Genomic DNA, 27146 nt, shown 5'->3' on the forward strand with positions numbered 1-27146 from the left:
TTTCGCAGCAAGAAGTCAATAACAGGATTATATCACAGGTGGCGTGACAAAATGTAAGGACAGGTACATTTGACGATTGGCTTCACAATCGGGTATATAAGGGTTGTTGCGTTCTGTATTAGTGGAAAACAACTGCTGCATGTCTACAAAAGTTATTGCCGCTTCCTCTGGAGATGGTCCGTCAACTTGACAATGCTGTTTGTCATGGAGTGGTGGCTTTACGAAATTCTGGCATGAAACAGCGTGCTATTGCTCGGCAGTATGGCATCACTCAAGGTCAGGTGTCAAAGATCCTGAAACGAAATGCTCAGAGGGTGTCCCTACTTCAATACCGAGGCCAGGACGTCCCCGCAGAACCACAAGGAGAGATGATCACCAGCTGCACCGGTTAGTCTGCAATGGCCGTACCAAGTCAGCTAATCGGCTTAGGGCTGAGTGGCAGCAACTGACAAATGTGCCTGTATCCAGAAGGCTAGTCTACCAACGACTGGTTCAAGCAGGCTATCATGCCAGGCATCCCCTCAGAAAGCCACGCCTGACCAGACAACACAGACAGCGCCGATTGCAGTGGGCCAGAGAGCACCGTCAATGGCAGCCAGGACACTGGAATCACAAGACCTTCAGTGACGAGTCTAGATTTCTGGTCTATCGTCAATATGGCCACGTCCGAGTGCAGAGACAAGTGCATGAAGCCCACAACGAAGATTGTATAGTGCCAAGAGTCCAAGCTGGAGGTGGTGGGGTGACCGTTTGGGCTGCTTTTCATGCAGGGGGCAAAACTGACCTGGTTGTTCTGAATGGAAACTTGAACCAGTTCAAGTACAGGGTCATTCTGGAAGAAACATTGCTTCCATTTGCTCATGCAGCCTTTCAAGGAAACTTTGTCTTCCAAGATGACAATGCACGGCCTCATCGTGCTGGCATGATCCAACACTTTCTTGCTGACCGTGGTGGAGAGCATATGGAGTGGCCTGCCATGTCCCCGGATATGAATCCGATAGAGAACTTGTGGGCAGAATTAACGCGTCAAATCGACAACTTTGACCAGCAGCCGACCTCTGTGCGTGAATTGCAGCAGACTATTGTCACTGCATGGCAAGCGATTCCTGTCCAAACCTTGGCAAATCTCGTGAACAGCATGCCTCGACGTGTACGTGCTCTCCTGAATGCTCGTGGGGGTTACACGAAGTACTGAACTGTAATTTTACTGTCCATAGTCCCAGTCATAATTTAGCTTTTGTTTTTATTGAAATTTTTTTTGGCTAATGTGCAAAATAAAGAGATACTTCTGGAAAACTTACAGAAGTTTAACACAGTACTGTCCATGAATTGAGTTCGATATCAGTTTACATCACTTTCAAGGATCAATTTATTTGCTTCCAAATGTCAAATGTGGTTTTTGTTTCTTTTAAAGGTCACATTAACAAAATCTAGAATAATTTCAACATAATTCCAATGAACTTTTGGTTCTAAGTCATCTTGAAAAGTAAGTTCACCCCCACAAAAAAAATAATCCATATTAAATGCCAAGTCTGTATATATATATATATGTATATATATATATATATATATATATATATATATATATATATATATATATATATATATATTTGAGAAATAGCAGAAACTCCACAATACAAGCAGGGTGCCTTATTTGCATTAAATAAATAATCGGAAGAAATTAAATAAGTTGCGGACGTAGCTTCAAGACAATCGATGTTTTATTTTCTGACAAGCTTTCGACCAAACAGGCCTTCTTCTCAGTCTCAGTTTATTTAAAATTATACAATGGACTGCAAAATGTAAATGTTTCATGATATTTGTTATATTATATCACCTTTATCTATCAATATTGTTGAAATGAAGATCAAATAGCTGTATGTTGAAATCTGTTGAAAAAGTCAAAACTTTACATGGGGTGTACTTACTTTTTCACGTGACTGTACATATATATATACATTGGATGAAAGGCAAAAAAAGGCAATATAATGGCAGTGAGCATTGAGGCCACACATGGACGAACCAAAAGATCAGACAAGGAAATAGGACATAGATGGGGGGAAAAAAGTCACCGACATCCAAGAGGGTTGAGTGAGATGGGGTTAATGGGGATACACATCACTGGTAGGGATTATGGATGACATGAGATGATGATGTACCACCTGCTTTTGGCCCAAATGGGGGAAAAGATAAACAAGAGCAAGAGAGTGGACATCGGCAGTAAGCCTGGATTTTTGGAAAAAGACATCAGCAGGGATTACGGACCTGATGACTGTTTGCAATTGGAAGTTAGCTTACTGGTCCATAGTTAAGAGGATCGAATTTTACCACCTTGTTGTGAAAGTGAGTGATGTTAGCAACGTGCAGGGAGATGGGAGGTAGCCATTGGAGGAGAGGCTGAATATAGCAGAGAAGAACAAGAGGAGCAGAGCAGGAATTGAGACCAGGGGCACCGATGTCATGAGAGCCTGTCATCGATGAAGAGTCAATGTAGACAAAACTTTCACTACCTTCTCAGGTGTGAAGGTGCCAAAGTCAAGAAGGCAATGTGTATGAAGGGGAATAGTGGAGATAGACTGGAATGGGTTGTCTAGATGATATGATTTTCAGAAATAGTTTCTCAAATCCTTGTATTTTTTTTTAATACATGTAAAATATTATGTTCCACTGATCACACACAATCCCAATCTTGAGAGGTGTCTCTCAAAAACAGGTTCGATTTGGTAACTTTTTTACACTTTGTAAAATTTCATGTGGATGCAACGATTGGACAAAAAACCAGCGGTTCCGTTTGTCATGCAGAAAAGGTCAATAAATTAGTCCATACCTTGCGTGAATATCGTAGAGAAGGTGAGCGAGCGCGTGTCGAAGCCTGGCTAATGTTGCTCACGATGGACACTGCATCAGCATCACCATTGTTACAGATCTCGAGCACCTCGAGGTGGATCTTTACATTGGTGTCGATGATGCCGCCTCCTCCACAACCAGCCATTCCACCACTTGATCCTGCCTCTGGCTGATGGCCGACACTCTTCGATCGGTACACTTCCACCTTCTGCGGCACCGGTAGGGCGTGCGATCCAGTCCCGCTCACTTCATAAGTAGACAGCGACAAGGTCTTTCCAGTTGGAGATCGCAATGAAACCATTCCTTGGATGGCACATAATGGTGTCGCCAAGCCACTACCAGATCTCTGCAGCAAACATAAGAATATATAGCATCAAATTAGAGGATATACTGTACAAGGAAGCTTTGGTGCAGGAAGCCATTGGGCCCATTATACCTGAGTTACACCAACACCAGGTATCATCACCCATTCAGACACAAGCTAACTTCAAGTCCTGCCAATATCTCTGGACTCTTCTAATGTATCCAGGTACCTATCTCGTTTCCAAAGTATCTAGGTACCCATCTCATTCCAATTTAAACCTATCTACTCTTCCTGCTGCCGTTACCTTTCTAGGGAGACCATTGCATGCATTAACTGGAATGATACTCGGAAGAGCGCATCCGTCTACCAGGCTGACCAGGTTAGGTTTTGTATCCCCCTGATATGCTGGATCTGCATTAGGACTTCAACCAAACTCTAATCAGCATATTTCCATGAGCTTCCCAACTTATCCACCAAGTTTTGTCATAACCCATCCACAACCTTTAGAGATAGCGTGCTAGATATCATTTTTGGCCCTATATTTTAAGGGTGAAGAATCACTTAAAGAGTTATAGTATCTGGACCTGGATGTGGATCTTCACCAAAATCGAATCAACCCGTCCTTGTCAAACACCCAACCTGTCCACCTATTTTTTGTCTGAATCGGTCCACAACTTTTTGAGATATCCTGCTCACATACAGACACAAACAAACAGACAAACAGACAGGAGTGAAAACATCACCTACGTCCACTTTTGGTGGTGGAGGTAACTACTTTCTGGCTGAAAGACCCTTGCCTTATTACTGTGCTAACTCTCCTCTTCTTCACTTTCAGGTTATGGCCTCTTATCCTATCACTGTCTATTGTGCTTCAAAAACTGTTCTGTACTTGTTTAGTCGATACTTTTCATTAATGTAAGCATCTCTATCAGATCCCCTTCCATCACCTACTTTCAAATGTATAAAGTTGTATCTCATTCAGCCACTCTTCATAACTTAACCAAGGTAGGCCCAGAATCAATCTAGTCACTCTATGCTGTTCCCTCTATATGGTAGCGATGTCCTTCCTCAGATGTGGTGACCAAAACTGAACGCAATATTCTAGATGAGGCCTCACTAAATTCCTATTTTTATATTTTTTATGGGATTTTTCCCGCCACAAAGCCGACAAGGCCACTCGAGGTGGAGGCTAACCTATGGTGTTAAAAGCACTTGTTTTGACTTGTAATTTATCCCCCTACAAATACAACCTAAAACCCTGTTTGCTTCACCAATAGCATCATCTCTCTCTACCTGGCATCGACCTGCCTACTTACCCCCGTGTCTATTTCCACCCCCAGATCCTTCTCCTGTGTTGCACAGACTTTGTGTCTGTGTGTGATACAGACACTAGTCTTTTCTGGCTCCAAGATTGCTGTAATCTCTATTTTGATTACATCCCCAGCACCTTACATTTATTTCTGTTAATCTGCATCTGTCAATCATTTGCCCAATGAATTAAAGTTTCTAGACTTTTCTGGATCTGATCACATTCCCCCCCACCCCCCCCCCCCCAACCCTATATGCTCTCTCCATCTTACCTCCAAGCTTTGTATTATTTGCATATTTGGAAAACAGACTCATAGCACACTGTCCAAATAATTTATTGAAATTATGAATAACTAGAAAGCATCTCGTTTGTGTCCGCTTTGTACTCAAACTAAACTTGAAGAAAACAACAGATCTAAACAAACAAAAAAGATGAGAACATCGTCACAATGGACGTTATGCGAACGTGAACGTTATGTGGGAGTCCAAACCTGAGAATACTGGAGACCAAAGCTGAAATTGGGAAAACTAAATAGCCTATTTTACTCCTGGAGATCCCAGGATTACCCACACAAAATATCGTCTCGATCGGTTGAGCCGTTTTTGCGGTACCTTCCAACAGACGGACGGACATTTGGTGAATTATAGTAAGATGTATATATCAAACGAAAGAGAAAAGCATGGCGAATCAGATGATATCAAAATCTCAATTTTGATTTTTGCCCCCAAGTGTCTGCTTTTGCCAGAGCCAGTCACACATGTCATTTCCTGGCTTTCCTGTGAGTGGACACACACTTGTTGCTTTGGTGAATCATCTGAGATTGCCTTCGGTCAGATTCGTCTTCCCGAAGGACAAGGCAATTGCCTCACCACAGGAATCAATGCACCATGGGTGGGAAGAAGGGTAGGGTAATGGAAGACAAGATGGGATGCATCTGTGCATGGGAGAGAGGGCAGGTTTCTGTGGAAGAATTCCAAGGCTGAACTAGAACGGGCACTCGGTAGAGCGCATACCTTCGCCGCAGCTACTGTTCTGTACTTGGCATGGGAGTGTAGGGAACAGAACAGTGAACAGTTTGGTGCTGATTTCATGCAAATCGGATAAGAATTGACCGAGTTATGACAAAAAACGCACATTTTGCAAGGTCGTGACCCCCCTGACCTTTGACCCCCAACCGCTAACAAGGGTAATGTCTTCACTGGGTCATGTCGTATATCACAAGATCGGGCATTGAATTCTGAACATTTTGGCATTAGTTGCATGCCAATTGGATAAAAATTGACCGCGCTATGGTAAAAATACGATTTTGACCTTTTCGTGACCTTGACCTTGACCTTTGACCCGATTGCTCCCAAAATCTAATCAAATGTGTCCCGTATAATAACCAATCATCCCACCAAATTTCATGCAATTCGGTTGAATACTTTTTGAGTTATGCGAATAACACACACACACACACACACACAGACATACAAATAAATACACAGCGATCAAAACATAACCTTCCGCTTTTGCGAAGGTAATTAACATCAGGGGCGGTAGATATAGGAGAGCAGTCCTGAAGAGAGATGGCTGCTTGCAGTCCCTGTCAATCTGCCGAAGTGAAATGTCAGACTCTAAGGCGCTGAGGTTGTTCTCTCAGAATAGCCAGGGAGATGTTAACTTTCACAAGTATATGATCAAATGAACCAACTGGAGAAGAAGAAGAGCAGGAGACATTGGTAAGGAATCTGAGCCAATTGGAGTAGAGAAAAAGCAGGAGACATTGGCAATGCACGTGCGGTCGGGGGAAGCTGGGAATGTGCAGGGCAGAGTGGAAGCTGGGAGGGTGTGGGGTGGGGGAGAGGAGGCTGGGAGGGTGTGAGGTGGGGGTGAAGCTGAGAGTGTGTGGGACAGGAGAAGGAGGCTGGGAGGGTGTGAGGTGAGGGTGAAGCTGGGAGTGTGTGGGACAGGAGAAAGAGGCTGGGAGGGTGTGAGGTGGGGGTGAAGCTGGGAGGGTGTGAGGTGGGGGTGAAGCTGGGAGGGGACAGGCCAGAGGGGAAGCTATGAAGGTGTGGCACAGGGGAGGGAAGCTGGGTGCGTGTGAGGTAGAGGTGAAACTGGGAGGATGCAGGGAATGAGAGGGAAGCTGGAAGGGCATAAGGTAGGGATGAAGGTGGGAGGGTGCAGGGCAGAGGGGAAGTTGGGAGGGTGTTGGTGAGGAGGGGAAAGGGGAAGGTGAGGGAGAGGTTATGGCAGGAATTCTAAATTTGTTCATAGTGCCGGCTCTAGCTCACCTACTCGTTACGAAGGACACCGTTGGATCTTTAACATCCACTAGCTAATGTTGGTAGATGGGATGCCCAGTTTGACGTCTATCTGAGGGACGGCACACACGTTGATGCCTCACCCTGTTTTTGAGTCATGAGGATGACAGAACTGTAGCAAGGCTGAGATTTGAATCCAGGTGAGGTGGCTTAGTATGTGGCTCAGAGGTGAGTGTGCTTACCTCTGGGCCATCCTGCCAAACAATTCATCATTTGTTCCATATCTTTATCGATAACAAGTAAGCTCAGGAGTAGAAATAAAAATGTTTTCTTCAGTAGATCGTGCTGGCAAAGAAAGACCAGATGAAGCAAACTACTCTTTGAGCTGTCGTGTCTGGGTTTGATTCCTGACCCGTCTCCAAACTGTCCAATTGGCATTTCCGCATGAATGGCATTACATGACTGAGTGAGTTCTCCGTCTGTCGGATGGGATGTTAATTGAGGTCTGCCAGCATTTGCTGCTTGTTGACATAAAATATACATGGTGTGTTTCATAAAGAGTAGGCCGTTGTGTGCAGAGATCTTGCCAAATACCATAATTACTGCCCCAATGTAAAAATTACCCAGTGTAATCCTTAACACCAGATTACTTTGGCAGCATGGAACTCTGGGAAGGCCAGAAACCATAATGGATGTCTGATGTATCAAAACAAGTAAAATGTTCCGCCTTACCTGTCTGGGTGCTCTTTCGGACATGCTCCGAACCCATTCCCAGTCAGGTGACTCAGCATGGAGGCCGGTCTCACGGCTCCGAGAACCTTCGGCCCGGTCGGAAGACCCATTTGTTCCTCCGATGCCATTCTGTCCATTGGAGATGGTCGGTCTGCGCTCAGAGCGTCTGCGTTCACTGCATTGCATCGACGCGGGACGATGAGCGTGGCCAGCAAACATGGCCGACACTTCATCGCGAAAGTCACAAGGCAACACTTGGGCACTAACGAGGTGCGATCCTCTCCTGCTGTGACTTCCAACAGGTCCGCTTCTGCCCTCCCTGCCATCAGCTCCTTCAGCCGCAGGTGTCATTAGTGCAGATGTTGCAGAAGGCACTGCAAGAGTCAAGGATCCCAACACTTAGTAAAAGCAATACATCTCCAAGTACTTACATCATAAAAACTACAGAAATGACCCTCGTCTTGAGGTCAATTAATTTCATCAAGCAATTTATCTCCTTTTCCTGATCTCAAAACCTCGTTATTTCATTGCTGCCTTTTTGCTTTGAGCACCATCTTTATCCAAGTTAGTATCCATGAAGGTGACTTGTGTTAGCTTCGATTTGATTCCGGGCACAGTTGTATCCGACTAAAACTACCTATCTTAGTAATTCCGGCAGAAGGCTCTGTCTCCTGGAGCATGATGTCATTGGCGGAGGACTTTAAAGTGCAGGTGACACCACCTTTAGCTGTCAGAATCAATATTAACATCGAAAATACAGCAACATACGAAGGCAGTTCTGTACGATACAAACTTCCATTGTTTCCATGAACAAAGAGCAATTTTATCATCAAAAGTCCAATTATACTTCTTTGATGGTGCACAAGAAGAATTTGTGTGTATTGAAAGGGTGGGAGTGTTTCCTGATATCTAAACAAGCATTCCAGAAATAATTATTTAAGTTATTGCAATAGTCCTGATTTTAATAATCCTGAAAATTAACTCAATAGCTAACTGTCATCCTGGTGTTTCACAGATTGACAAATGGGTAAATTACAAATTCCTGCCCTAATCAACAGGGGGCATCGCATCAGCAACACAACCGCAGCCTTGAGCTGCATACAAAAGAAGAAGAAGACGGAGTAGCTAAAGTTCGACCATAATAATGTTTACTACCATGACAACAAAGCAAAGAAGTACAGCAGGACACGCATGAACATACCATTCATTCAGAATCATTGATACCATTCAGAATCATTGATAACATTCAGAATCATTGATAGCATTCAGAATCATTGATACCATTCAGAATCATTGATACCATTCAGAATCATTGATAGCATTCAGAATCGTTGATACCATTCAGAATCATTGATAACATTCAGAATCATTGATACCATTCAGAATCATCGATAACATTCAGAATCATTGATACCATTCAGAATCATTGATACCATTCAGAATCATTGATAGCATTCAGAATCATTGATGGCATTCAGAATCATTGACAGCATTCAGAATCATTGATAGCATTCAGAATCTTTGATACCATTCAGAATCATCGATAACATTCAGAATCATTGATACCATTCAGAATCATTGATACCATTCAGAATCATTGATACCATTCAGAATCATTGATACCATTCAGAATCATTGATAGCATTCAGAATCATTGATAGCATTCAGAATCATTGATAGCATTCAGAATCATTGATACCATTCAGAATCATTGATAACATTTAGAATCATTGATAGCATTCAGAATCATCGATAACATTCAGAATCATTGATACCATTCAGAATCATCGATAACATTCAGAATCATTGATACCATTCAGAATCATCGATAACATTCAGAATCATTGATAGCATTCAGAATCATTGATAGCATTCAGAATCATTGATACCATTCAGAATCATTGACAGCATTCAGAATCATTGATACCATTCAGAATCATCGATAACATTCAGAATCATTGTTACCATTCAGAATCATTGATAGCATTCAGAATCATTGATAGCATTCAGAATCATTGATAGCATTCAGAATCATTGACAGCATTCAGAATCATTGATACCATTCAGAATCATCGATACCATTCAGAATCATTGACAGCATTCAGAATCATTGATACCATTCAGAATCATTGACAGCATTCAGAATCATTGATAGCATTCAGAATCATTGATACCATTCAGAATCATTGACAGCATTCAGAATCATTGATAGCATTCAGAATCATCGATAACATTCAGAATCATTGATACCATTCAGAATCATTGATAGCATTCAGAATCATTGATAGCATTCAGAATCATTGATACCATTCAGAATCATTGACAGCATTCAGAATCATTGATAGCATTCAGAATCATTGATACCATTCAGAATCATCAATAACATTCAGAATCATTGATACCATTCAGAATCATTGATACCATTCAGAATCATTGATACCATTCAGAATCATTGATACCATTCAGAATCATTGATTCCATTCAGAATCATTGATAGCATTCAGAATCATTGATACCATTCAGAATCATTGATACCATTCAGAATCATTGATAGCATTCAGAATCATTGATACCATTCAGAATCATTGATAGCATTCAGAATCATTGATACCATTCAGAATCATCGATAACATTCAGAATCATTGATAACATTCAGAATCATTGATAGCATTCAGAATCATTGATAACATTCGGAATCGTTGATACCATTCAGAATCATTGATAACATTCAGAATCATTGATAACATTCAGAATCATTGACAGCATTCAGAATCATTGATACCATTCAGAATCATTGATAACATTCAGAATCATTGATAACATTCGGAATCGTTGATACCATTCAGAATCATTGATAGCATTCAGAATCATTGATAACATTCAGAATCATTGATACCATTCAGAATCATTGATACCATACAGAATCATTGATAGCATTCAGAATCATTGATAGCATTCAGAATCATTGATACCATTCAGAATCATTGATAGCATTCAGAATCATTGATAGCATTCAGAATCATTGATACCATTCAGAATCATTGATAGCATTCAGAATCATTGATAGCATTCAGAATCATTGATAGCATTCAGAATCATTGATACCATTCAGAATCATTGATAGCATTCAGAATCATTGATAGCATTCAGAATCATTGATAGCATTCAGAATCATTGATAGCATTCAGAATCATTGATAACATTCAGAATCGTTGATACCATTCAGAATCATTGATAGCATTCAGAATCATTGATAGCATTCAGAATCATCGATAGCATTCAGAATCATTAATTACATTCAGAATCATTGATACCATTCAGAATCATTGATAACATTCAGAATCATTGATAGCATTCAGAATCATTGATAACATTCAGAATCATTGATACCATTCAGAATCATTGATAGCATTCAGAATCATCGATAGCATTCAGAATCATTGATACCATTCGGAATCCTTGATACCATTCAGAATCATCGATAACATTCAGAATCATTGATAGCATTCAGAATCATTGATAGCATTCAGAATCATTGATAGCATTCAGAATCATCGATAGTATTCAGAATCATTGATTACATTCAGAATCATTGATACCATTCAGAATCATTGATAACATTCAGAATCATTGATAGCATTCAGAATCATTGATAGCATTCAGAATCATTGATAGCATTCAGAATCATTGATTACATTCAGAATCATTGATACCATTCAGAATCATTGATAACATTCAGAATCATTGATAGCATTCAGAATCATTGATAGCATTCAGAATCATTGATAGCATTCAGAATCATTGATAGCATTCAGAATCATTGATTACATTCAGAATCATTGATACCATTCAGAATCATTGACAGCATTCAGAATCGTTGATAACATTCAGAATCATTGATAGCATTCAGAATCATTGATAGCATTCAGAATCATTGATAACATTCAGAATCATTGATAACATTCAGAATCATTGATAGCATTCAGAATCATTGATAGCATTCAGAATCATTGATACCATTCAGAATCATTGATAGCATTCAGAATCATTGATAGCATTCAGAATCATTGATAGCATTCAGAATCATTGATACCATTCAGAATCATTGATAGCATTCAGAATCATTGATAGCATTCAGAATCATTGATACCATTCAGAATCATTGATAGCATTCAGAATCATTGATAGCATTCAGAATCATTGATACCATTCAGAATCATTGATACCATTCAGAATCATTGATAGCATTCAGAATCATTGATAGCATTCAGAATCATTGATAGCATTCAGAATCATTGATAGCATTCAGAATCATTGATACCATTCAGAATCATTGATAGCATTCAGAATCATTGATAGCATTCAGAATCATTGATACCATTCAGAATCATTGATAGCATTCAGAATCATTGATAGCATTCAGAATCATTGATAGCATTCAGAATCATTGATAGCATTCAGAATCATTGATAGCATTCAGAATCATTGATAGCATTCAGAATCATTGATAGCATTCAGAATCATTGATACCATTCAGAATCATTGATAGCATTCAGAATCATTGATAGCATTCAGAATCATTGATAGCATTCAGAATCATTGATACCATTCAGAATCATTGACAGCATTCAGAATCGTTGATACCATTCAGAATCGTGGATAACATTCAGAATCATTGATACCATTCAGAATCATTGATACCATTCAGAATCATTGATAGCATTCAGAATCATTGATAGCATTCAGAATCATTGATACCATTCAGAATCATTGATAGCATTCAGAATCATTGATAGCATTCAGAATCATTGATAGCATTCAGAATCATTGATAGCATTCAGAATCATTGACAGCATTCAGAATCATTGATAGCATTCAGAATCATTGATAGCATTCAGAATCATTGATAGCATTCAGAATCATTGATACCATTCAGAATCATTGATACCATTCAGAATCATTGATAGCATTCAGAATCATTGATAGCATTCAGAATCATTGATAGCATTCAGAATCATTGATACCATTCAGAATCATTGATAGCATTCAGAATCATTGATAGCATTCAGAATCATTGATAGCATTCAGAATCATTGACAGCATTCAGAATCATTGATAGCATTCCGAATCATTGATAGCATTCAGAATCATTGATAGCATTCAGAATCGTTGATACCATTCAGAATCATTGATACCATTCAGAATCATTGACAGCATTCAGAATCATTGATAGCATTCAGAATCATTGACAGCATTCAGAATCATTGATACCATTCAGAATCATTGATACCATTCAGAATCATTGATAGCATTCAGAATCATTGATAGCATTCAGAATCATTGATAGCATTCAGAATCATTGATAGCATTCAGAATCATTGATAGCATTCAGAATCATTGACAGCATTCAGAATCATTGATAGCATTCAGAATCATTGATAGCATTCAGAATCATTGATACCATTCAGAATCATTGACAGCATTCAGAATCATTGATAGCATTCAGAATCATTGATAGCATTCAGAATCATTGATAGCATTCAGAATCATTGACAGCATTCAGAATCATTGATAGCATTCAGAATCATTGACAGCATTCAGAATCATTGATAGCATTCCGAATCATTGATAGCATTCAGAATCATTAATAGCATTCAGAATCATTGATAGCATTCAGAATCATTGATACCATTCAGAATCATTGATAGCATTCAGAATCATTGATAGCATTCAGAATCATTGATAGCATTCAGAATCATTGACAGCATTCAGAATCATTGATAGCATTCAGAATCATTGACAGCATTCAGAATCATTGATAGCATTCCGAATCATTGATACCATTCAGAATCATCGATAACATTCAGAATCATTGATACCATTCAGAATCATTGATAGCATTCAGAATCATTGATACCATTCAGAATCATTGATAACATTCAGAATCATTGATAGCATTCAGAATCATTGATACCATTCAGAATCATCGATAACATTCAGAATCATTGATACCATTCAGAATCATTGACAGCATTCAGAATCATTGATACCATTCAGAATCATTGATAGCATTCGGAATCATTGATACCATTCAGAATCATTGATAGCATTCAGAATCATTGATACCATTCAGAATCATTGATACCATTCAGAATCATCGATAACATTCAGAATCATTGATACCATTCAGAATCATTGATACCATTCAGAATCATCGATAACATTCAGAATCATCGATAACATTCGGAATCGTTGATACCATTCAGAATCATTGATAACATTCAGAATCATCGATAACATTCGGAATCGTTGATACCATTCAGAATCATTGATAGCATTCAGAATCATCGATAACATTCAGAATCATTGATAGCATTCAGAATCATCGATAACATTCAGAATCATCGATAACATTCGGAATCGTTGATACCATTCAGAATCATTGATAACATTCAAAATCATTGATACCATTCAGAATCATTGATACCATTCAGAATCATTGATACCATTCAGAATCATTGATTCCATTCAGAATCATTGATAGCATTCAGAATCATTGATAACATTCAGAATCATTGATACCATTCAGAATCATTGATACCATTCAGAATCATCGATAACATTCAGAATCATTGATACCATTCAGAATCATTGATACCATTCAGAATCATCGATAACATTCAGAATCATTGATAACATTCAGAATCATCGATAACATTCAGAATCATTGATACCATTCAGAATCATCGATAACATTCAGAATCATTGATACCATTCAGAATCATTGATACCATTCAGAATCATTGATAGCATTCAGAATCATCGATAACATTCAGAATCATTGATACAATTCAGAATCATTGATAGCATTCAGAATCATTGATACCATTCAGAATCATTGATAGCATTCGGAATCGTTGATACCATTCAGAATCATTGATAACATTCAGAATCATTGATAACATTCAGAATCATTGATACCATTCAGAATCATTGATACCAATCAGAATCATTGATAGCATTCAGAATCATTGATAGCATTCAGAATCATTGATAGCATTCAGAATCATTGATTCCATTCAGAATCATTGATAGCATTCAGAATCATTGATAGCATTCAGAATCATTGATTCCATTCAGAACCATTGATAGCATTCAGAATCATTGATAGCATTCAGAATCATTGATACCATTCAGAATCAGTGATTCCATTCAGAATCATTGATAGCATTCAGAATCATTGATGACATTCAGAATCATTGATAGCATTCAGAATCATTGATAGCATTCAGAATCATTGATACCATTCAGAATCATTGATTCCATTCAGAATCATTGATAGCATTCGGAATCGTTGATACCATTCAGAATCATTGATTCCATTCAGAATCATTGATAGCATTCGGAATCGTTGATACCATTCAGAATCATTGATTCCATTCAGAATCATTGATTCCATTCAGAATCATTGATAGCATTCGGAATCGTTGATAACATTCAGAATCATTGATAGCATTCAGAATCATTGATAGCATTCGGAATCGTTGATACCATTCAGAATCATTGATTCCATTCAGAATCATTGATAGCATTCAGAATCATTGATACCGTTCAGAATCATTGATTCCATTCAGAATCATTTATAGCATTCAGAATCATTGATACCATTCAGAATCATTGATTCCATTCAGAATCATTGATAGCATTCAGAATCATTGATAGCATTCAGAATCATTGATTCCATTCAGAATCATTGATAGCATTCAGAATCGTTGACAGCATTCAGAATCATTGATAGCATTCAGAATCATTGACAGCATTCAGAATCATTGATACCATTCAGAATCATTGACAGCATTCAGAATCGTTGATACCGTTCAGAATCATTGATAACATTCAGAATCATTGATACCATTCAGAATCATTGATAGCATTCAGAATCATTGATAGCATTCAGAATCATTGATAGCATTCAGAATCATTGAGAGCATTCAGAATCATTGATAGCATTCAGAATCATTGACAGCATTCAGAATCATTGATAGCATTCAGAATCATTGATACCATTCAGAATCATTGATAGCATTCAGAATCATTGATAGCATTCAGAATCATCGATAACATTCAGAATCATTGATACCATTCAGAATCATTGATAGCATTCAGAATCATTGATACCATTCAGAATCATCGATAACATTCAGAATCATTGATAACATTCAGAATCATTGATACCATTCAGAATCATTGATAGCATTCAGAATCATTGATAGCATTCAGAATCATTGACAGCATTCAGAATCATTGATAACATTCAGAATCATTGATACCATTCAGACTCATTGATAGCATTCAGAATCATTGATACCATTCAGAATCATTGATAGCATTCAGAATCATTGATAGCATTCAGAATCATTGATAGCATTCAGAATCATTGACAGCATTCAGAATCATTGATACCATTCAGAATCATTGACAGCATTCAGAATCATTGATAGCATTCAGAATCATTGATACCATTCAGAATCATTGATACCATTCAGAATCATTGATAACATTCAGAATCATTGATACCATTCAGAATCATTGATACCATTCAGAATCATTGACAGCATTCAGAATCATTGATAGCATTCAGAATCATTGATACCATTCAGAATCATTGATAACATTCAGAATCATTGATACCATTCAGAATCATTGATACCATTCAGAATCATTGATACCATTCAGAATCATCGATAACATTCAGAATCATTGTTACCATTCAGAATCATTGATACCATTCAGAATCATTGATACCATTCAGAATCATCGATAACATTCAGAATCATTGACAGCATTCAGAATCATTGATACCATTCAGAATCATCGATAACATTCAGAATCATTGATACCATTCAGAATCATCGATAACATTCAGAATCATTGATACCATTCAGAATCATCGATAACATTCAGAATCATTGATAGCATTCAGAATCATTGATACCATTCAGAATCATTGATAGCATTCAGAATCATTGATAGCATTCAGAATCATTGATAGCATTCAGAATCATTGATAGCATTCAGAATCATTGATACCATTCAGAATCATTGACACCATTCAGAATCATTGATAACATTCAGAATCATTGATAGCATTCAGAATCATTGATAGCATTCAGAATCATTGATACCATTCAGAATCATTGATAACATTCAGAATCATTGATAGCATTCAGAATCGTTGATACCATTCAGAATCATTGATAACATTCAGAATCATTGATAGCATTCAGAATCATTGATAGCATTCAGAATCATTGATAGCATTCAGAATCATTGATAACATTCAGAATCATTGATAGCATTCAGAATCGTTGATACCATTCAGAATCATTGATAACATTCAGAATCATTGATAGCATTCAGAATCATTGATAGCATTCAGAATCATTGATACCATTCAGAATCATCGATAACATTCAGAATCATTGATACCATTCAGAATCATTGATAGCATTCAGAATCATTGATACCATTCAAAATCATTGATAACATTCAGAATCATTGATAGCATTCAGAATCATTGATACCATTCAGAATCATCGATAACATTCAGAATCATTGATACCATTCAGAATCATTGACAGCATTCAGAATCATTGATACCATTCAGAATCATTGATACCATTCAGAATCATCGATAACATTCAGAATCATTGATACCATTCAGAATCATAGATAACATTCAGAATCATTGATACCATTCAGAATCATTGATACCATTCAGAATCATTGATAGCATTCGGAATCGTTGATACCATTCAGAATCATTGATAACATTCAGAATCATTGATACCATTCAGAATCATCGATAACATTCAGAATCATTGATACCATTCAGAAGCATTGATAGCATTCAGAATCATTGATACCATTCAGAATCATTGACAGCATTCAGAATCATTGATAGCATTCAGAATCATCGATAACATTCAGAATCATTGATACCATTCAGAATCATTGATAGCATTCAGAATCATTGATAGCATTCAGAATCATTGATACCATTCAGAATCATTGACAGCATTCAGAATCATTGATAGCATTCAGAATCATTGATACCATTCAGAATCATCAATAACATTCAGAATCATTGATACCATTCAGAATCATTGATACCATTCAGAATCATTGATACCATTCAGAATCATTGATACCATTCAGAATCATTGATTCCATTCAGAATCATTGATAGCATTCAGAATCATTGATACCATTCAGAATCATTGATACCATTCAGAATCATTGATAGCATTCAGAATCATTGATACCATTCAGAATCATTGATAGCATTCAGAATCATTGATACCATTCAGAATCATCGATAACATTCAGAATCATTGATACCATTCAGAATCATTGATACCACTCAGAATCATTGATAACATTCGGAATCGTTGATACCATTCAGAATCATTGATAACATTCAGAATCATTGATAACATTCAGAATCATTGACAGCATTCAGAATCATTGATACCATTCAGAATCATTGATAACATTCAGAATCATTGATAACATTCGGAATCGTTGATACCATTCAGAATCATTGATAGCATTCAGAATCATTGATAACATTCAGAATCATTGATACCATTCAGAATCATTGATACCATACAGAATCATTGATAGCATTCAGAATCATTGATAGCATTCAGAATCATTGATACCATTCAGAATCATTGATAGCATTCAGAATCATTGATAGCATTCAGAATCATTGATACCATTCAGAATCATTGATAGCATTCAGAATCATTGATAGCATTCAGAATCATTGATAGCATTCAGAATCATTGATACCATTCAGAATCATTGATAGCATTCAGAATCATTGATAGCATTCAGAATCATTGATAGCATTCAGAATCATTGATAGCATTCAGAATCATTGATAACATTCAGAATCGTTGATACCATTCAGAATCATTGATAGCATTCAGAATCATTGATAGCATTCAGAATCATCGATAGCATTCAGAATCATTAATTACATTCAGAATCATTGATACCATTCAGAATCATTGATAACATTCAGAATCATTGATAGCATTCAGAATCATTGATAACGTTCAGAATCATTGATACCATTCAGAATCATTGATAGCATTCAGAATCATCGATAGCATTCAGAATCATTGATACCATTCGGAATCGTTGATACCATTCAGAATCATCGATAACATTCAGAATCATTGATAGCATTCAGAATCATTGATAGCATTCAGAATCATTGATAGCATTCAGAATCATCGATAGTATTCAGAATCATTGATTACATTCAGAATCATTGATACCATTCAGAATCATTGATAACATTCAGAATCATTGATAGCATTCAGAATCATTGATAGCATTCAGAATCATTGATAGCATTCAGAATCATTGATTACATTCAGAATCATTGATACCATTCAGAATCATTGATAACATTCAGAATCATTGATAGCATTCAGAATCATTGATAGCATTCAGAATCATTGATAGCATTCAGAATCATTGATAACATTCAGAATCATTGATAACATTCAGAATCATTGATAGCATTCAGAATCATTGATAGCATTCAGAATCATTGATACCATTCAGAATCATTGATAGCATTCAGAATCATTGACAGCATTCAGAATCATTGATAGCATTCAGAATCATTGACAGCATTCAGAATCATTGATACCATTCAGAATCATTGATACCATTCAGAATCATTGATAGCATTCAGAATCATTGATAGCATTCAGAATCATTGATAGCATTCAGAATCATTGATAGCATTCAGAATCATTGATAGCATTCAGAATCATTGACAGCATTCAGAATCATTGATAGCATTCAGAATCATTGATAGCATTCAGAATCATTGATACCATTCAGAATCATTGACAGCATTCAGAATCATTGATAGCATTCAGAATCATTGATAGCATTCAGAATCATTGATAGCATTCAGAATCATTGACAGCATTCAGAATCATTGATAGCATTCAGAATCATTGACAGCATTCAGAATCATTGATAGCATTCCGAATCATTGATAGCATTCAGAATCATTAATAGCATTCAGAATCATTGATAGCATTCAGAATCATTGATACCATTCAGAATCATTGATAGCATTCAGAATCATTGATAGCATTCAGAATCATTGATAGCATTCAGAATCATTGACAGCATTCAGAATCATTGATAGCATTCAGAATCATTGACAGCATTCAGAATCATTGATAGCATTCCGAATCATTGATACCATTCAGAATCATCGATAACATTCAGAATCATTGATACCATTCAGAATCATTGATAGCATTCAGAATCATTGATACCATTCAGAATCATTGATAACATTCAGAATCATTGATAGCATTCAGAATCATTGATACCATTCAGAATCATCGATAACATTCAGAATCATTGATACCATTCAGAATCATTGACAGCATTCAGAATCATTGATACCATTCAGAATCATTGATAGCATTCGGAATCATTGATACCATTCAGAATCATTGATAGCATTCAGAATCATTGATACCATTCAGAATCATTGATACCATTCAGAATCATCGATAACATTCAGAATCATTGATACCATTCAGAATCATTGATACCATTCAGAATCATCGATAACATTCAGAATCATCGATAACATTCGGAATCGTTGATACCATTCAGAATCATTGATAACATTCAGAATCATCGATAACATTCGGAATCGTTGATACCATTCAGAATCATTGATAGCATTCAGAATCATCGATAACATTCAGAATCATTGATAGCATTCAGAATCATCGATAACATTCAGAATCATCGATAACATTCGGAATCGTTGATACCATTCAGAATCATTGATAACATTCAAAATCATTGATACCATTCAGAATCATTGATACCATTCAGAATCATTGATACCATTCAGAATCATTGATTCCATTCAGAATCATTGATAGCATTCAGAATCATTGATAACATTCAGAATCATTGATACCATTCAGAATCATTGATACCATTCAGAATCATCGATAACATTCAGAATCATTGATACCATTCAGAATCATTGATACCATTCAGAATCATCGATAACATTCAGAATCATTGATAACATTCAGAATCATCGATAACATTCAGAATCATTGATACCATTCAGAATCATCGATAACATTCAGAATCATTGATACCATTCAGAATCATTGATACCATTCAGAATCATTGATAGCATTCAGAATCATCGATAACATTCAGAATCATTGATACAATTCAGAATCATTGATAGCATTCAGAATCATTGATACCATTCAGAATCGTTGATAGCATTCGGAATCGTTGATACCATTCAGAATCATTGATAACATTCAGAATCATTGATAACATTCAGAATCATTGATACCATTCAGAATCATTGATACCAATCAGAATCATTGATAGCATTCAGAATCATTGATAGCATTCAGAATCATTGATAGCATTCAGAATCATTGATTCCATTCAGAATCATTGATAGCATTCAGAATCATTGATAGCATTCAGAATCATTGATTCCATTCAGAACCATTGATAGCATTCAGAATCATTGATAGCATTCAGAATCATTGATACCATTCAGAATCAGTGATTCCATTCAGAATCATTGATAGCATTCAGAATCATTGATGACATTCAGAATCATTGATAGCATTCAGAATCATTGATAGCATTCAGAATCATTGATTCCATTCAGAATCATTGATAGCATTCGGAATCGTTGATACCATTCAGAATCATTGATTCCATTCAGAATCATTGATAGCATTCGGAATCGTTGATACCATTCAGAATCATTGATTCCATTCAGAATCATTGATTCCATTCAGAATCATTGATAGCATTCGGAATCGTTGATAACATTCAGAATCATTGATAGCATTCAGAATCATTGATAGCATTCGGAATCGTTGATACCATTCAGAATCATTGATTCCATTCAGAATCATTGATAGCATTCAGAATCATTGATACCGTTCAGAATCATTGATTCCATTCAGAATCATTTATAGCATTCAGAATCATTGATACTATTCAGAATCATTGATTCCATTCAGAATCATTGATAGCATTCAGAATCATTGATAGCATTCAGAATCATTGATTCCATTCAGAATCATTGATAGCATTCAGAATCGTTGACAGCATTCAGAATCATTGATAGCATTCAGAATCATTGACAGCATTCAGAATCATTGATACCATTCAGAATCATTGACAGCATTCAGAATCGTTGATACCGTTCAGAATCATTGATAACATTCAGAATCATTGATACCATTCAGAATCATTGATAGCATTCAGAATCATTGATAGCATTCAGAATCATTGATAGCATTCAGAATCATTGACAGCATTCAGAATCATTGATAGCATTCAGAATCATTGACAGCATTCAGAATCATTGATAGCATTCAGAATCATTGATACCATTCAGAATCATTGATAGCATTCAGAATCATTGATAGCATTCAGAATCATCGATAACATTCAGAATCATTGATACCATTCAGAATCATTGATAGCATTCAGAATCATTGATACCATTCAGAATCATCGATAACATTCAGAATCATTGATAACATTCAGAATCATTGATACCATTCAGAATCATTGATAGCATTCAGAATCATTGATAGCATTCAGAATCATTGACAGCATTCAGAATCATTGATAACATTCAGAATCATTGATACCATTCAGACTCATTGATAGCATTCAGAATCATTGATACCATTCAGAATCATTGATAGCATTCAGAATCATTGATAGCATTCAGAATCATTGATAGCATTCAGAATCATTGACAGCATTCAGAATCATTGATACCATTCAGAATCATTGACAGCATTCAGAATCATTGATAGCATTCAGAATCATTGATACCATTCAGAATCATTGATACCATTCAGAATCATTGATAACATTCAGAATCATTGATACCATTCAGAATCATTGATACCATTCAGAATCATTGACAGCATTCAGAATCATTGATAGCATTCAGAATCATTGATACCATTCAGAATCATTGATAACATTCAGAATCATTGATACCATTCAGAATCATTGATACCATTCAGAATCATTGATACCATTCAGAATCATCGATAACATTCAGAATCATTGTTACCATTCAGAATCATTGATACCATTCAGAATCATTGATACCATTCAGAATCATCGATAACATTCAGAATCATTGACAGCATTCAGAATCATTGATACCATTCAGAATCATCGATAACATTCAGAATCATTGATACCATTCAGAATCATCGATAACATTCAGAATCATTGATACCATTCAGAATCATCGATAACATTCAGAATCATTGATAGCATTCAGAATCATTGATACCATTCAGAATCATTGATAGCATTCAGAATCATTGATAGCATTCAGAATCATTGATAGCATTCAGAATCATTGATAGCATTCAGAATCATTGATACCATTCAGAATCATTGACACCATTCAGAATCATTGATAACATTCAGAATCATTGATAGCATTCAGAATCATTGATAGCATTCAGAATCATTGATACCATTCAGAATCATTGATAACATTCAGAATCATTGATAGCATTCAGAATCGTTGATACCATTCAGAATCATTGATAACATTCAGAATCATTGATAGCATTCAGAATCATTGATAGCATTCAGAATCATTGATAGCATTCAGAATCATTGATAACATTCAGAATCATTGATAGCATTCAGAATCGTTGATACCATTCAGAATCATTGATAACATTCAGAATCATTGATAGCATTCAGAATCATTGATAGCATTCAGAATCATTGATACCATTCAGAATCATCGATAACATTCAGAATCATTGATACCATTCAGAATCATTGATAGCATTCAGAATCATTGATACCATTCAAAATCATTGATAACATTCAGAATCATTGATAGCATTCAGAATCATTGATACCATTCAGAATCATCGATAACATTCAGAATCATTGATACCATTCAGAATCATTGACAGCATTCAGAATCATTGATACCATTCAGAATCATTGATACCATTCAGAATCATCGATAACATTTAGAATCATTGATACCATTCAGAATCATAGATAACATTCAGAATCATTGATACCATTCAGAATCATTGATACCATTCAGAATCATTGATAGCATTCGGAATCGTTGATACCATTCAGAATCATTGATAACATTCAGAATCATTGATACCATTCAGAATCATCGATAACATTCAGAATCATTGATACCATTCAGAAGCATTGATAGCATTCAGAATCATTGATACCATTCAGAATCATTGACAGCATTCAGAATCATTGATAGCATTCAGAATCATCGATAACATTCAGAATCATTGATACCATTCAGAATCATTGATAGCATTCAGAATCATTGATAGCATTCAGAATCATTGATACCATTCAGAATCATTGACAGCATTCAGAATCATTGATAGCATTCAGAATCATTGATACCATTCAGAATCATCAATAACATTCAGAATCATTGATACCATTCAGAATCATTGATACCATTCAGAATCATTGATACCATTCAGAATCATTGATACCATTCAGAATCATTGATTCCATTCAGAATCATTGATAGCATTCAGAATCATTGATACCATTCAGAATCATTGATACCATTCAGAATCATTGATAGCATTCAGAATCATTGATACCATTCAGAATCATTGATAGCATTCAGAATCATTGATACCATTCAGAATCATCGATAACATTCAGAATCATTGATACCATTCAGAATCATTGATACCACTCAGAATCATTGATAACATTCGGAATCGTTGATACCATTCAGAATCATTGATAACATTCAGAATCATTGATAACATTCAGAATCATTGACAGCATTCAGAATCATTGATACCATTCAGAATCATTGATAACATTCAGAATCATTGATAACATTCGGAATCGTTGATACCATTCAGAATCATTGATAGCATTCAGAATCATTGATAACATTCAGAATCATTGATACCATTCAGAATCATTGATACCATACAGAATCATTGATAGCATTCAGAATCATTGATAGCATTCAGAATCATTGATACCATTCAGAATCATTGATAGCATTCAGAATCATTGATAGCATTCAGAATCATTGATACCATTCAGAATCATTGATAGCATTCAGAATCATTGATAGCATTCAGAATCATTGATAGCATTCAGAATCATTGATACCATTCAGAATCATTGATAGCATTCAGAATCATTGATAGCATTCAGAATCATTGATAGCATTCAGAATCATTGATAGCATTCAGAATCATTGATAACATTCAGAATCGTTGATACCATTCAGAATCATTGATAGCATTCAGAATCATTGATAGCATTCAGAATCATCGATAGCATTCAGAATCATTAATTACATTCAGAATCATTGATACCATTCAGAATCATTGATAACATTCAGAATCATTGATAGCATTCAGAATCATTGATAACATTCAGAATCATTGATACCATTCAGAATCATTGATAGCATTCAGAATCATCGATAGCATTCAGAATCATTGATACCATTCGGAATCGTTGATACCATTCAGAATCATCGATAACATTCAGAATCATTGATAGCATTCAGAATCATTGATAGCATTCAGAATCATTGATAGCATTCAGAATCATCGATAGTATTCAGAATCATTGATTACATTCAGAATCATTGATACCATTCAGAATCATTGATAACATTCAGAATCATTGATAGCATTCAGAATCATTGATAGCATTCAGAATCATTGATAGCATTCAGAATCATTGATTACATTCAGAATCATTGATACCATTCAGAATCATTGATAACATTCAGAATCATTGATAGCATTCAGAATCATTGATAGCATTCAGAATCATTGATAGCATTCAGAATCATTGATAGCATTCAGAATCATTGATTACATTCAGAATCATTGATACCATTCAGAATCATTGACAGCATTCAGAATCGTTGATAACATTCAGAATCATTGATAGCATTCAGAATCATTGATAGCATTCAGAATCATTGATAACATTCAGAATCATTGATAACATTCAGAATCATTGATAGCATTCAGAATCATTGATAGCATTCAGAATCATTGATACCATTCAGAATCATTGATAGCATTCAGAATCATTGATAGCATTCAGAATCATTGATAGCATTCAGAATCATTGATACCATTCAGAATCATTGATAGCATTCAGAATCATTGATAGCATTCAGAATCATTGATACCATTCAGAATCATTGATAGCATTCAGAATCATTGATAGCATTCAGAATCATTGATACCATTCAGAATCATTGATACCATTCAGAATCATTGATAGCATTCAGAATCATTGATAGCATTCAGAATCATTGATAGCATTCAGAATCATTGATAGCATTCAGAATCATTGATACCATTCAGAATCATTGATAGCATTCAGAATCATTGATAGCATTCAGAATCATTGATACCATTCAGAATCATTGATAGCATTCAGAATCATTGATAGCATTCAGAATCATTGATAGCATTCAGAATCATTGATAGCATTCAGAATCATTGATAGCATTCAGAATCATTGATAGCATTCAGAATCATTGATAGCATTCAGAATCATTGATACCATTCAGAATCATTGATAGCATTCAGAATCATTGATAGCATTCAGAATCATTGATAGCATTCAGAATCATTGATACCATTCAGAATCATTGACAGCATTCAGAATCGTTGATACCATTCAGAATCGTGGATAACATTCAGAATCATTGATACCATTCAGAATCATTGATACCATTCAGAATCATTGATAGCATTCAGAATCATTGATAGCATTCAGAATCATTGATACCATTCAGAATCATTGATAGCATTCAGAATCATTGATAGCATTCAGAATCATTGATAGCATTCAGAATCATTGATAGCATTCAGAATCATTGATAGCATTCAGAATCATTGACAGCATTCAGAATCATTGATAGCATTCAGAATCATTGATAGCATTCAGAATCATTGATAGCATTCAGAATCATTGATACCATTCAGAATCATTGATACCATTCAGAATCATTGATAGCATTCAGAATCATTGATAGCATTCAGAATCATTGATAGCATTCAGAATCATTGATACCATTCAGAATCATTGACAGCATTCAGAATCATTGATAGCATTCAGAATCATTGATAGCATTCAGAATCATTGATAGCATTCAGAATCATTGATAGCATTCAGAATCATTGATAGCATTCAGAATCATTGACAGCATTCAGAATCATTGATAGCATTCCGAATCATTGATAGCATTCAGAATCATTGATAGCATTCAGAATCGTTGATACCATTCAGAATCATTGATACCATTCAGAATCATTGACAGCATTCAGAATCATTGATAGCATTCAGAATCATTGACAGCATTCAGAATCATTGATACCATTCAGAATCATTGATACCATTCAGAATCATTGATAGCATTCAGAATCATTGATAGCATTCAGAATCATTGATAGCATTCAGAATCATTGATAGCATTCAGAATCATTGATAGCATTCAGAATCATTGACAGCATTCAGAATCATTGATAGCATTCAGAATCATTGA

At 35.8% G+C, this 27146-nt stretch overlaps 1 protein-coding gene across 1 annotated transcript in view; it reads right to left on the reverse strand.

Annotated features, from left to right (window-relative positions):
* GPR149 (G protein-coupled receptor 149) overlaps positions 1-27146 on the reverse strand; it is a 216244-nt gene that overhangs the window by 106026 nt on the left and 83072 nt on the right. The window contains exons 4-5 of the mRNA XM_078781085.1: positions 7439-7812; positions 2828-3193 (exon numbers count right to left, since the gene is read on the reverse strand). Coding sequence (XP_078637211.1) covers positions 2828-3193; positions 7439-7812 — 740 coding nt within the window. The remainder of the gene's footprint in view (positions 1-2827; positions 3194-7438; positions 7813-27146) is intronic.

The sequence above is a fragment of the Myxine glutinosa genome, chromosome 6, assembly GCF_964187855.1.
Source record: "Myxine glutinosa chromosome 6, kmMyxGlut1.1, whole genome shotgun sequence".
Taxonomy (NCBI): domain Eukaryota; kingdom Metazoa; phylum Chordata; class Myxini; order Myxiniformes; family Myxinidae; genus Myxine; species Myxine glutinosa.